Source organism: Staurois parvus, unplaced genomic scaffold (assembly GCF_062004578.1).
Source record: "Staurois parvus isolate SC_StPar_1 unplaced genomic scaffold, SC_StPar_1.0 ptg000357l, whole genome shotgun sequence".
NCBI lineage: Eukaryota > Metazoa > Chordata > Amphibia > Anura > Ranidae > Staurois > Staurois parvus.
The window spans coordinates 3,398,020-3,410,000 of record NW_028318153.1 but is presented as its reverse complement, the minus strand read 5'-3'; the positions used below and the strand labels follow the sequence as shown (position 1 = coordinate 3,410,000).

Below are 11,981 nucleotides of genomic sequence, written 5' to 3'. Positions count from 1 at the left end.
GATCACTTGACCTGGGTGCCCTCAGAATAGGTAGGTAGAAGCTCCTTCCTTCTGCAAGTCAGTTAGGGGGCTGGGAGCATGGTTTAATACTAGCAGGGTGGATAAAAAAAAAAAAAAAGTTTTTTTTTAATTATAAAAATCAGATTTTTTTTATTATTTCAATCGGATTTTTTTTTATTTTTATCAAATTTATTTTAATAAAATACTTTTGAAGTAAAAATATATCTAAAGATAGTTTTCTTTTTAAGATACATTAATAATGTAGTTTATTCAGCATGAAATGGAGCTTAGTTATGTAGCATGAGGCTGTATATTCTGCAATATTTACATTTTTGGTAAACTCTTTCAAGGAATCCAAGCTCTGCAAGCTGAAATAACATGCACTGCATTGATGCATTCACACAATATCACAGTAACATGAGAGAAAACATGAAATAAAAGAATTTGAGTCGTTCTCCAGTAATGTGTGATTAACCCATTAACCCAGGGGTGTCCAAACTATGGCCCCCCAGGAGTTAAGAAACTGCAAGTCCCAAGAGGCCTTGCATGACTCTGACATCCACAGGCGAGACACCCAGAGGCAGAGGCATGATAGGACTTGTAGTACTTCAACAGCTGGCGGGCCATAGAACCTAAAATCGGTTCTGATATCACCGTTTTACTAACATGACAGCTTATTATTCTAAAAAGGAAACCTTCATTTGGTTTGCAAATATGAAAGATTCTAACTACCAGCAAGAATGAGTCGGATGCCTTACATTTAAGAGCACCTGTCATTTTACATACATCATGGCAGCGCCTATTAGCGGGCATCCATTCACCTCTTGCCGCCACGTCCCTCACCTTGTTGTGTCCCTGCCGAATCACCAGCCATCCCATTAAAGTGAATAGGACTGTTGGTGAGTAAACAGCGGGTCAGAGGAGGAGCCGCTGCGGGACCAAGATGACAGTTGCTCTTTAAAATGATTTAAATTCAGCCTTTTCACTAGTGATTTAAATCATGATTTAGATTGTGGGTTAAATCAACTTGATTTAAATGAAATACACCCCGAATATTAGATCACGTTTAGCCCGGACTTCCACTTTAAATGATGTGTGTATGAATACAGACCTTCATTAATTTATATTTGACTGGGGTTTTGCCAGGTTCAGACCGAAGTTTAGGGCCCCTTTCACACGGGGCGGATCTGTCTGCTGATCCCTGCTGAGCAAGTGGATGAAAGGTCCGTGTCTGCTCCCCCTATGCAGAGCGGATATTGACACAGCCTGTGGTCCTCTATGGGTAGCTGAATGGAAATAATCTGCTTGTCTGTTTCCATGTGACTGTAATCCAATCCGAGGGACAGAAGGGGAATAGATCACCGTCCGTCTCCTTTTTCCGGATCGAATGTCAGCAGGTGTAAACAGACACATGTACGTTTACACCCGCCGCTCTATAGAGGAAAACAGAGGTTCCAATCATGTCCACTTGAAAAACGGGCAAGTGGACCCAATTGGAACGTCGCTGTGAAAGGGGCCAAAAGTGGTTGTAAAGTTTTTTTTTTTTTTAAATAACAAACAAACATGTTATACTTGCCTGCTCTGTGCAATAGCATTGCACAAAGCAGCCCCAAATTTCCTCTTCTGGGGTCCATCTGAATTTCAGGCTCCTCCGCTACTCTGAATGCTCCCATAGCAAGCTGGCTGTAGTGGGGGCACTCGTACAGGCTTGCTCCCAAGCCGGGCTGTGTGCATCTATAGACACACATAATAAAAGAAAAGAGAGATCGGTGCAGCGCTTGGATTAAAGGTACCATAAACTAAGTGCTCAGTATAAATGCCCTAAAGGTATAGGCAAATGCAAAAAAGAAACAGAAAATGCAAAATAGAATACAGTCCACTATTCAGTGCACAAAAGTCCAAATTCCCATATCAATTGCTGTGAGGGATATGTTGCAATTCAGAGGTAGGGGTCCTTAAAACAGATAGATTGCGCACTCACCAGAAGTGCGTATAAAATACGCATGTAGAGAGATATATATGTTCTTCAAAACATCTCGGTCAATAGGGTTCTGGTCACATCGCACTCTATATTCTCCTCCGTCACACTATGATCAATAATTCCCAGGGTTCGGTACAGGCGTCAAAAATCCCCTTGGTTCATCCAGGCACTGCATCAATCAGTGTTGGTTCCCCTGCACGTCCAGTGTGTATTCATCCACTGGTGATCAGAGGTTGTGCAGCTCTATCATGAAGCTGGGGAAGCTTAATAAAACTCAAGGTTAGCCAAGTCCAACTCTGGCTGTTTGGCAGCTCCCAGCACACATACAACACTCCAACAGATCCTTCTCAAGAACTCTTACTCTACGTACCTCTGATCACCAGTGGATGAATACACAACACGCTGCTTGTCACTAACGCCTGTTTGATCTGAGTCCTTGAGCGCAGGAGATAACGGATCTTTGGTGAGTTCAAAAGTATCCAGACATTAGAGCCTTGCCCTCATCGGAGAAAGTGACATTGAACTAATAGAACAATGCATTGTGGTCACCGTATGCGGTCTTAACACTGGAATCTTTAGATATCAGAAGAACAGTACTTTGGGACTGGATGTGCAGGGGACCCAACACTGATTGATGCAGTGCCTGGATGAACCAAGGGGATTTTTGACGCCTGTACCGAACCCTGGGAATTACTGATCACAGTGTGACGGAGGAGAATATAGAGTGCGATCTGACCAGAACCCTATTGACCGAGATGTTTTGAAGAACATATATATCTCTCTACATGCGTATTTTATACGCACTTCTGGTGAGTGCGCAATCTATCTGTTTTAGGGACCCCTACCTCTGAATTGCAACATATCCCTCACAGCAATTGATATGGGAATTTGGACTTTTGTGCACTGAATAGTGGACTGTATTCTATTTTGCATTTGCTTATACCTTTAGGGCATTTATACTGAGCACTTAGTTTATGGTACCTTTAATCCTAGCGCTGCACCGATCTCTCTTTTCTTTTATTATTCATTGAAAGGTTTGTTGGTTACTTTTTTTTGGTGTTCTAGCGGCTTATATAGACACATTGGTGTAGCGCTCGCTTTTCCATTTTTTGCTTTATAGACACACATAGCTTGACTTTGCCCCATTCCCCGCTCAATGCGTGCAAGGAGCATGCTGATAGGAGAGAGCAGAGTGACCGAGAGATGAGCTCATCAGTCTGCTGCTTCCCCTTTCACTGTCCAATTACCGGATGGAGGAGAGACAAGACCTTTAATGTGTAACTTAACTGTAGCTGAGAAAAATCAGGTCTCCCACCATGAAAGACAGGGCTGTGCTGTGTAAATCTTAGAACTGGATGGACAGAATCACAAATCATTTGGCAGGTAAATCAGGTCTTATATATTTGCATTTTATCTGTGTATTTAGAGGTTTAGCTGATGCCTAAGTGTTTTCTTGGCTGTTGTGAACGGGGCCTAAAGCTGAACTCCAGCCTTCCCCTCAGTCTTGCACAGCAGTACTGGTTCCTCTCCTCTACTGAAACTGCTTACTCGGATTCTGATTTCACTGCTTCTCACAATGTACATTAGAAGATGCATTAAGTTAGATGGAGCCCTCCTCTTTTCCAGGCTGCAGAATATCCAGCATCATCTAGCTCTTTTCTCCCCAGCCTGACTATGCCTTGTACATCCCTTTCATTCACTGGATTTCAGTTCTTTCAATCACAGAGGCTCATAAACACACGTGGCTGTTAAATATTGCCATCTGCAAGCAAATGCAACCTACCTAAGACTGCCCACTCCTCCAGATGGACATCCACCCCCTTCAAGGCATTTTGACATTTGCAGAACTCCTCCCAAGTCCCAGGCCACTGCTTACATCAGGGCCCCTCAGAGAAGTATTGAGGTGCTGTGATGTTTTCAGAAAGCTATGTGCAGCACCCTGCCGGCCCTTCCCAACAGCCATGATCTGCATTGCATAGAGCAGGGGTCTCCAAACTTTCTAAACGAAGGGCCAGTTTACTGTCCTTCAAACTTTAGAGGGGCCTGACTGTGGTCACTTGGAGAAGAAAATGTCCTGGAGTCTGTGGGAGTAAACAATGCCCCATCATTGGTATCAATGGGAATCATGGCGCCCCATCATTGGTATCAATGGGAGTCATAGCGCCCCATCATTGGTATCAATGGGAGTCATAGCGCCCCATCATTGGTATCAATGGGAGTCATAGCGCCCCATCATTGGTATCAATGAGAGTCATAGCGCCCCATCATTGGTATCAATGGGAGTCATAGCGCCCCATCATTGGTATCAATGGGAGTCATAGCGCCCCATCATTGGTATCAATGGGAGTCATAGCGCCCCATCATTGGTATCAATGGGAGCCATAGCGCCCCATCATTGGTATCAATGGGAGCCATAGCGCCCCATCATTGGTATCAATGGGAGCCATAGCGCCCCATCATTGGTATCAATGGGAGCCATAGCGCCCCATCATTGGTATCAATGGGAGTCATAGCGCCCCATCATTGGTATCAATGGGAGTCATAGCGCCCCATCATTGGTATCAATGGGAGTCATAGCGCCCCATCATTGGTATCAATGGGAGTCATAGCGCCCCATCATTGGTATCAATGGGAGTCATAGCGCCCCATCATTGGTATCAATGGGAGTCATAGCGCCCCATCATTGGTATCAATGGGAGTCATAGCGCCCCATCATTGGTATCAATGGGAGTCATAGCGCCCCATCATTGGTATCAATGGGAGTCATAGCGTCCCATCATTGGTATCAGTGGGAGTCATAGCGTCCCATCATTGGTATCAGTGGGAGTCATAGTGCCCCATCATTGGTATCAATGGGAGTCATAGTGCCCTATTATTATCAATAGTGCCCCGTCGATCGTATCAATTGAAGGAATAGTGCCCCATCGTCGTGTCATGGCAGGAGCTATGCCACATTGATGCTGACAGTGGGAGGAATAATGCCCCGAGGGCCAGATAAAAGCAAGCACATCTCGCCCTTGGGACGCAATTTGGAGATTACTGGCATAGAGAATCACAGAGACTTGGTGTGGATGCCACTGGGTCTAAAATAAGTTACGTATTGAAAACTGTAAAAGCTTTATTTAGTTATTTAATTAGTACATTGATGAGACTAAGGAAAGGGGAACCAGGCAACATATAAAGTAGAATAAACATCAGCTTTAAGAGAAATGCACTTATGTCTGGGTATCTTCCAAAAGCTCAGTTCAGTGCTGCATTCTCCATTCCTGTCTCTGGTCTGCTCAGCCAAGTCTTGCCAAGGCATGCAGGCATTTTTTTAACACGCTTCTCTGGGCGATCCTGCCTTCCCTACAGCCGTCTACTTGTATTCCAGAATAAACAAAGACTATCTCCAGCAGTCATGCTGGAATCTTCATGTTTGCATTTGCAGAGAGGGACGGAGCAGTTTTTTTTCACCCTAAAAGGCCACGATTTGTTAAAAAATAAACCTTCCACGTGAACTATGCGAGGAGAAGCCAGTAGCAGCACGCTCACAGGAGACGGCAAGCTCCAACCTGAAGCTAACTTTCTGCCCTCCAACCTCCGCATTCATTAGAGCAAATTACAGGGAGAGGATCGGCAGCACAAGGCATTCCCTCATCACAACCTATAATTTCATCAGAGCTAATCTGCAGTATGTGGCGAGGAAAGAATCACCGCCGTCCGCGCTGGGACTGATTTGCATGGCTTCAATAGAGATTGTTCAGTTTGTGGTTTGTAGAGAACACAATGAGCAAGGAAAATCTCATTCAAATTACTTGTAAGGACCAGAATTCAGGAACAAAGCACATATCAGCCCCGGGTAAAGACACACTCCTCTCAACAGTTACAAAATTAAAGGGAAGCTAGAAAATATTTTAATATTGTCCGTAAAGGGCTCAAACAGTGTTAGAATCTGTCCAAGAAAAAAGGTGTACTCCACTTAAAGCTGAACTTCAGGCAAACAGCTAAATGCACAGACCTCCCAAAGAAGTTGTGTTTTTTTGTTCATCCTGTTCTAGGATATATACAGCTCTGTCTCACAGCACGGTCTGGGGAGGGGAGCTGATCTTAATCTGATGCAGTTACTATAACTCATAGGTCTCCTCCCAATCTCTACTTTGTGATTGGGTAGTGATAGTTGAGGCAACAAGAACCACTGCCTCCTACTGCTGTCAATCAAATCCTGTGAGCAGGGGGTGGCTCTGAGCCACAATGTGTTACATAGTTAGTCTGGCTGAAAAAAGACAAAAGTCCATCCAGTTCAAGCATAAAAAAAAAAAAAAAAAAAAAGTTATAATCCTATACCCACAGTTGATCCAGAGGAAGGCCAAAAAAACCCCAGCAAAGCATGATCCATATTGCTCCTGCTGGGAAAAAAATTCCTTCCTGATCCCCCGAGAGGCAATCGGATATTCCCTGGATCAACTTTACCTATAAATGTTAGTATCCAGTTATATTCTGTGTATCTAAGAAAGAATCCAGGACTTTTTTGAAGCAATCCACTGAGCTGGCCAGAACCAACTCTTGAGGGAGTCTATTCCACATTTTCACAGCTCTTACTGTGAAGAAACCATTCCGTGTTTGGAGATTAAATTTCTATTCCTCCAGACATAATGTGATGTGATGTGTGATTCTATGAATATACACAGCCTGGCTGAAGACCGTGCCTGCACCAGTGCCTCTACAGCAGCCGGCTTGAGAACCTAGAAAAGGAGGTAAGAGACCTCTCTGTGCAATACCATTACAAACAGCAAGTACAGTGCCTTCAAAAAGTATTCATACCCCTTGAAATTTTCCACATTGACATGTTACAACCAAAAACTTAAATGTATTTTATTGGGATTTTATGTGATACACCAACACAAAGTGGCACATAATTGTGAAGTGGAAGGAAAATAAAGGATTTTCAACATTTTTTACAAATAGATATCTGAAAAGTGTGGCGAGGATTTGTATTCAGCCCCCCGGAGTCAATACTTTGTAGAACCACCTTTTGCTGCAATTCCAGTTGTAAGTCTTTTTGGGGATGTCTCTACCAGCTTTGCACATCTAGGGAGGGACATTTTTGCCCATTCTTCTTTGCAAAATAGCTCAAGCTCTGTCAGATTGGATGGAGAACATCTGTGAACAGCAATTTTCAAGTCTTGCCACAGATTCTCAATTGGATTTAGGTCTTGACTTTGACTGGGCCATTCTAGCACATGAATATGCTTTGATCTAAACCATTCCATTGTAGCTCTGGCTGGATGTTTAGGGTCGTTTTCCTGCTGGAAGGTGAACCTCCGCCGCAGTCTCAGGTCATTTGCAGACTCTTAACAGGTTTCCTTCTAAGATTGCCCTGTATATGGCTCCATCCATCTTCCCATCAACTCTGACCAGCTTCCCTGTCCCTGATGAAGAAACGCATCCCCACAACATGATGCTGCCACCACCACGTTTCACAGTGGGGATGGCGTGTTCAGGGTTAGTTTTCCGCCACACATAGCTTTTGCTTTTAGGCCAAAAAGTTCAATTTTGGTCTGATCTGACCAGAGCATCTTCTTCCACATGTTTGCTGTGTCCCCCACATGGCTTCTCGCAAACTGCAAATGGCACTTCTTATGGCTTTCTTCTTGCCACTCTTCCATATAGGCCATATTTGTGGAGTGCACGGCTAATAGTTTTCCTGTGGACTGATTATCCCATCTGAGCTGTGGATCTGCAGTGCCTCCAGAATTACCATGGGCCTCTTGGCTGCTTCTCTGATTAATGCTCTCCTTGCCCGGCCTGACAGTTTAGGGGACAGCCATGTCTTGAAGGTTTGCAGTTATGCCATACTCTTTCCATTTTCGGATGATGGATTGAACAGTGCTCCGTTAGATGTTCAAAGCTTGGGATTTTTTTTTATTATAACCTAACCCTGCTTTAAACTTCTCCACAACTTTATCCCTGACCGGTCTGGTGTGTTCTTTAGCCTTCATGATGCTGTTTGTTCACTAATGTTCTCTAACAAACCTCTGAGGGCTTCACAGAACAGCTGTATTTGTACTGAGATTAAATTACACACAGGTGGACTCTATTTATTAATTAGGTGACTATTGAAGGCAATTGGTTCCACTAGATTTTAGTTAGGGGTATGGAGTAAAGGGGGCTGAATACAAATGCAAGCCACACATTTCAGATATTTGTAAAAAATTTTGAAAACCATTTACCATTTTCATTCCACTTCACAATTATGTGCCACTTTGTGTTGGTCTTTCACATAAAATCACAAAATCCATTTACGTTTTTGGTTGTAACATGACAAAACGTGGAAAATGTCAAGGGGTATGAATACTTTTTCAAGGCACTGCAAGTATAAACTTATATTTTAGGGGAAAACAAATTAGCCTTTATAACCACCAACATTTATGGCAAGCGCACAAGACACCTGCAGTTTTCTGAGCATAAGAAAAACAACCCAGAATATGAAAACACATCTACATGCATGAGCCTTCAGTTACAGAAACCTTTACTTGAAAATAATCATTTCTATGACTAACACCTTTGTTTAATGAAGAAAAAAGAAAAAACAGCACCCAGTCTCTAATCCTCTATATGTCCTTTATTTCTTCTCTGGCTTACATTCAAGGCAAAGTAGAGCTTTGCATGGTAGATTGTTGTATTGGGGAGGGCGAGTATATTTGCTTGTAGGAGAGATATGTGTTACGTACTACTGCACTCTGCATTACTTACTACTGACCGCTACACTCCGCTCTACTTACCAATGACCCCCCGCGCTACTTACCAAAGACTCATGCATTCTTTGATACTTACTACTGACCCTTCCACTTTGCCATACTTACCACTGACCTCTGCACAGCTTAATACTTGCCACTGACCCCTGCGCTACTTAGCACTGACCCCTGCACTACTTACCACTGACCCCTGCACTACTTACCACTGACCCCTGCACTACTTACCACTGACCCCTGTACTCTGCACTACTTACCACTGACCCCTGAACTCTGCGCTACTTACCATTGACCCCTGCACTACTTACTACTGACCCTTCCACTCTGCAACACTTACCATTGACCCCTGCACTACTTACTACTGACCCTTCCACTCTGCAACACTTACCATTGACCCCTGCACTACTTACTACTCTGAACTCTTCAAACCTCCTTTACTTCTTATTGGGGCTTTGCTAGGTTAACAAAAGAAGAAAAAAACCAAAACAAAAAAAAAAAAAAAAACACACACTCTGCGAGTGTTGATATATTTTCCATGTTTTAGGTAGATCCCCACCTCAATAGGGTTACCTAAAGTTCAACAAAAAGGGTTGCCTGCAGCGCAAAGATACAAACTCCTGTTTACTGTTGTCTGCTGACGAAAAAAATCCCCCTCTCAATTTGTCGTGGTGACCAATGTAACTCTGTATATAATCCGTACCTGGAATTCACTTTTATTTTACATTATCCATGTCCTTGTACCACAAGATGTAATATATTGTATCTAATCTGGAGATGGGAACACATACACACGACTGTAAATATGGAACCACAGTCCAACATTTGTAATGCCAATGTATATGTTTGTCTTTTGTTACTTCAAAAATGCAAAAAAAAAAAAAAATGTAGCAAAGACGTAAGCTCCTCTGGATAAGAACTCTCACCTACCTGGTGACGCTCTGGTTTAGATAAGAAACGTTCGGCACATAGAACATGACGCCAAAGTACAGCACGGGTTCCACTGAGAACTTGTCTAGTTGCTTCCTCAATGGTTTCTCCAGCTCCACCCATCGCGCTTGTTGGTTCTTCCCGACAAACCAGAGGCCAAAGTAATGGGTCTAGAAAAAGAGATGAGATCAAGGTCAAGATTGGCATCACTGTGAACTGATCATCTGTGGTGCTGGTCAAGAGGCTGAAGCCCTGCTCAGAAGCAGTCTGAAAAGCCTCCTGAATCTGGCAGCTTGGACTATATCTAAAGTGTATGTCAAGCCAAAAAATGTTTGTTCTGTTTTTGAATAGAGTGGGGAAGGATTAGAACTCCTGCTGGTTTTTACTGCTATCTGGGGCTCATCACGGAGATTTGCCCTCACTTCCTGTCCTGACGTACGAGGAGGGAGAGAGAGGAGAGAGCCACTGCTCTTAGGCACAGCGCTGGAGTAAGATCGAGCTCAGGTAAGTGTAAGGGGGTACAATCTATGTTGCCTGTTCGCAGTCTCTGACCATCCTCTGTTGCCAGTCCTCTATCTCTGATCATCCTCTGCCGTCTGTTATAGGTCTCTGATCATCCTCTGTTGCCTGTCATCAGTCTCTGACCATCCTCGCTCGCCTGTCCGCACTCTCTGACCATCCTCGCTCGCCTGTCCGCACTCTCTGACCATCCTCGCTCGCCTGTTCACACTCTGACCATCCTTGCTCGTCTTTCCCCAGTCTCTGACCATCCTCTCTCGCCTGTCTCCAGTCTCTGACCATCCTCTCTCACCTGTCCCCAGTCCCTGACCTTCCTCTCTTGCCTATCCGCAGTTTCTGACCATCCTCTGTCGCCTGTCTGCAGTCTCTGACCATCCCCTATTGCCTGCCCACAGTCTCTGACTAGCCTCTTTCACTCACAATCTTCTGTAACTGGTTTCTGCTGGTAACACTGCACTACTCACTGATTAGGCTGCGTACTCATCTCCTCCAGCTCCCAGTGCATGAAAACAAGCAAACCTGACGACACCATACACTGCAATAAAGTCCCGGCACACGACCTCCCACTCTCAGACTGATTTCTGATGTGCAATCATACAATATGAATTGTGGCAACATGAAGACAGATTTTTGCCATTTACGCCGGGGGGGGGGATTTGAAAATACATTTCCTATTAGTACATAATGGTGTATTTGTGTATATTTGCCTAGAGATGTGCTTCAAGTTAGTTTTGGGAATATCTACAACAGAAAACATTAAATTATGTTGCTAGGAAAGTTATCTGGCATGATTTCCCTGGAGCCAGATTAACTTCAGCAGCAGGCCAAGGAATGCAAACTGTCAAATATCCTGTCTAGTGTTGTAGATTAATGGGCACGTCTCTCCATTGCCAGCAATGTAACATGCATAGCCGGCATTCTGAACAGGACCATTACAGCCTCCCAGAAAAATATTGATTCATCGGGTTCTATAATACCGCATGTCTTCTGATCAACCACATTCAGAAAATGAACTGAAAAAAATAATAATTATTTAAAATGACCATTATTTCAATGGGATCGTCAGTTATGTTTTAAGAAAAAAGAAAAAAAACCAAGACAAGTAAAGCCTAACATACGCAGGTCAAACGCTGAGCAGCATCGGCCGACATTCGGTCCATGTGTAGGGCAGCCAGGACGAATTCTGTCAAAATAGGCCTGCCGATCAACTCCCGATCAGCGCTCTCAGCCAATGGCATATTGCAGAAATCAATACTGGGTTAAATAAATGATTAGGACACAAAAGTCCAGAATTGAGGCAGGTGTCAGGACATAGACTGGAGCTTCATGTGAGATTTTTTTTTATCTCGTTATAAAGAAATGTAACTTGTTTCTGAATGCTTCAATTGTAATCTACCAATTTTCATTGCAGCGGGTGGTAAAATTGAACTCAGAGAAGCACAAATGTGTCTAACTATAAGAATCATGTATTCTTGCTTCAATCTTGGTGAGCTTTGTGTATTTCTTACAGATCTGTGCAGTAACCCAGTGTGAGACGTCCTGTGATAAAGACCGGTCACTGTTGCTCTCTCTCTGTGTGCAGGGTGACTGGTCTTGTCTCCGCCCCCTCCTGTAGTGGGTGGGGTCTGCGGAGTCCCAGCTCTGCACAAGCTTTCTACATCACAGTACTACTTTTACAAGGTAATAACCGGGTTTGAAGAAGCATTTGGTACACATCATCATGTATTTTTTTGCCCCTTGTAGCTATTAATATATTTAAATGATTTTCTTTGTGCCCAGAGTTCAGCTGTAAGTACAGATGTCAACTCTCCAGGATTTCC

The 11,981-nt window shown here is 43.7% G+C and overlaps 1 protein-coding gene across 1 annotated transcript in view; it reads right to left on the bottom strand.

Annotated features, from left to right (window-relative positions):
- PTPN14 (protein tyrosine phosphatase non-receptor type 14) overlaps nucleotides 1-11,981 on the bottom strand; it is a 163,255-nt gene that overhangs the window by 81,776 nt on the left and 69,498 nt on the right. The window contains exon 3 of the mRNA XM_089684817.1: nucleotides 9,643-9,812. Coding sequence (XP_089540943.1) covers nucleotides 9,643-9,812 — 170 coding nt within the window. The remainder of the gene's footprint in view (nucleotides 1-9,642; nucleotides 9,813-11,981) is intronic.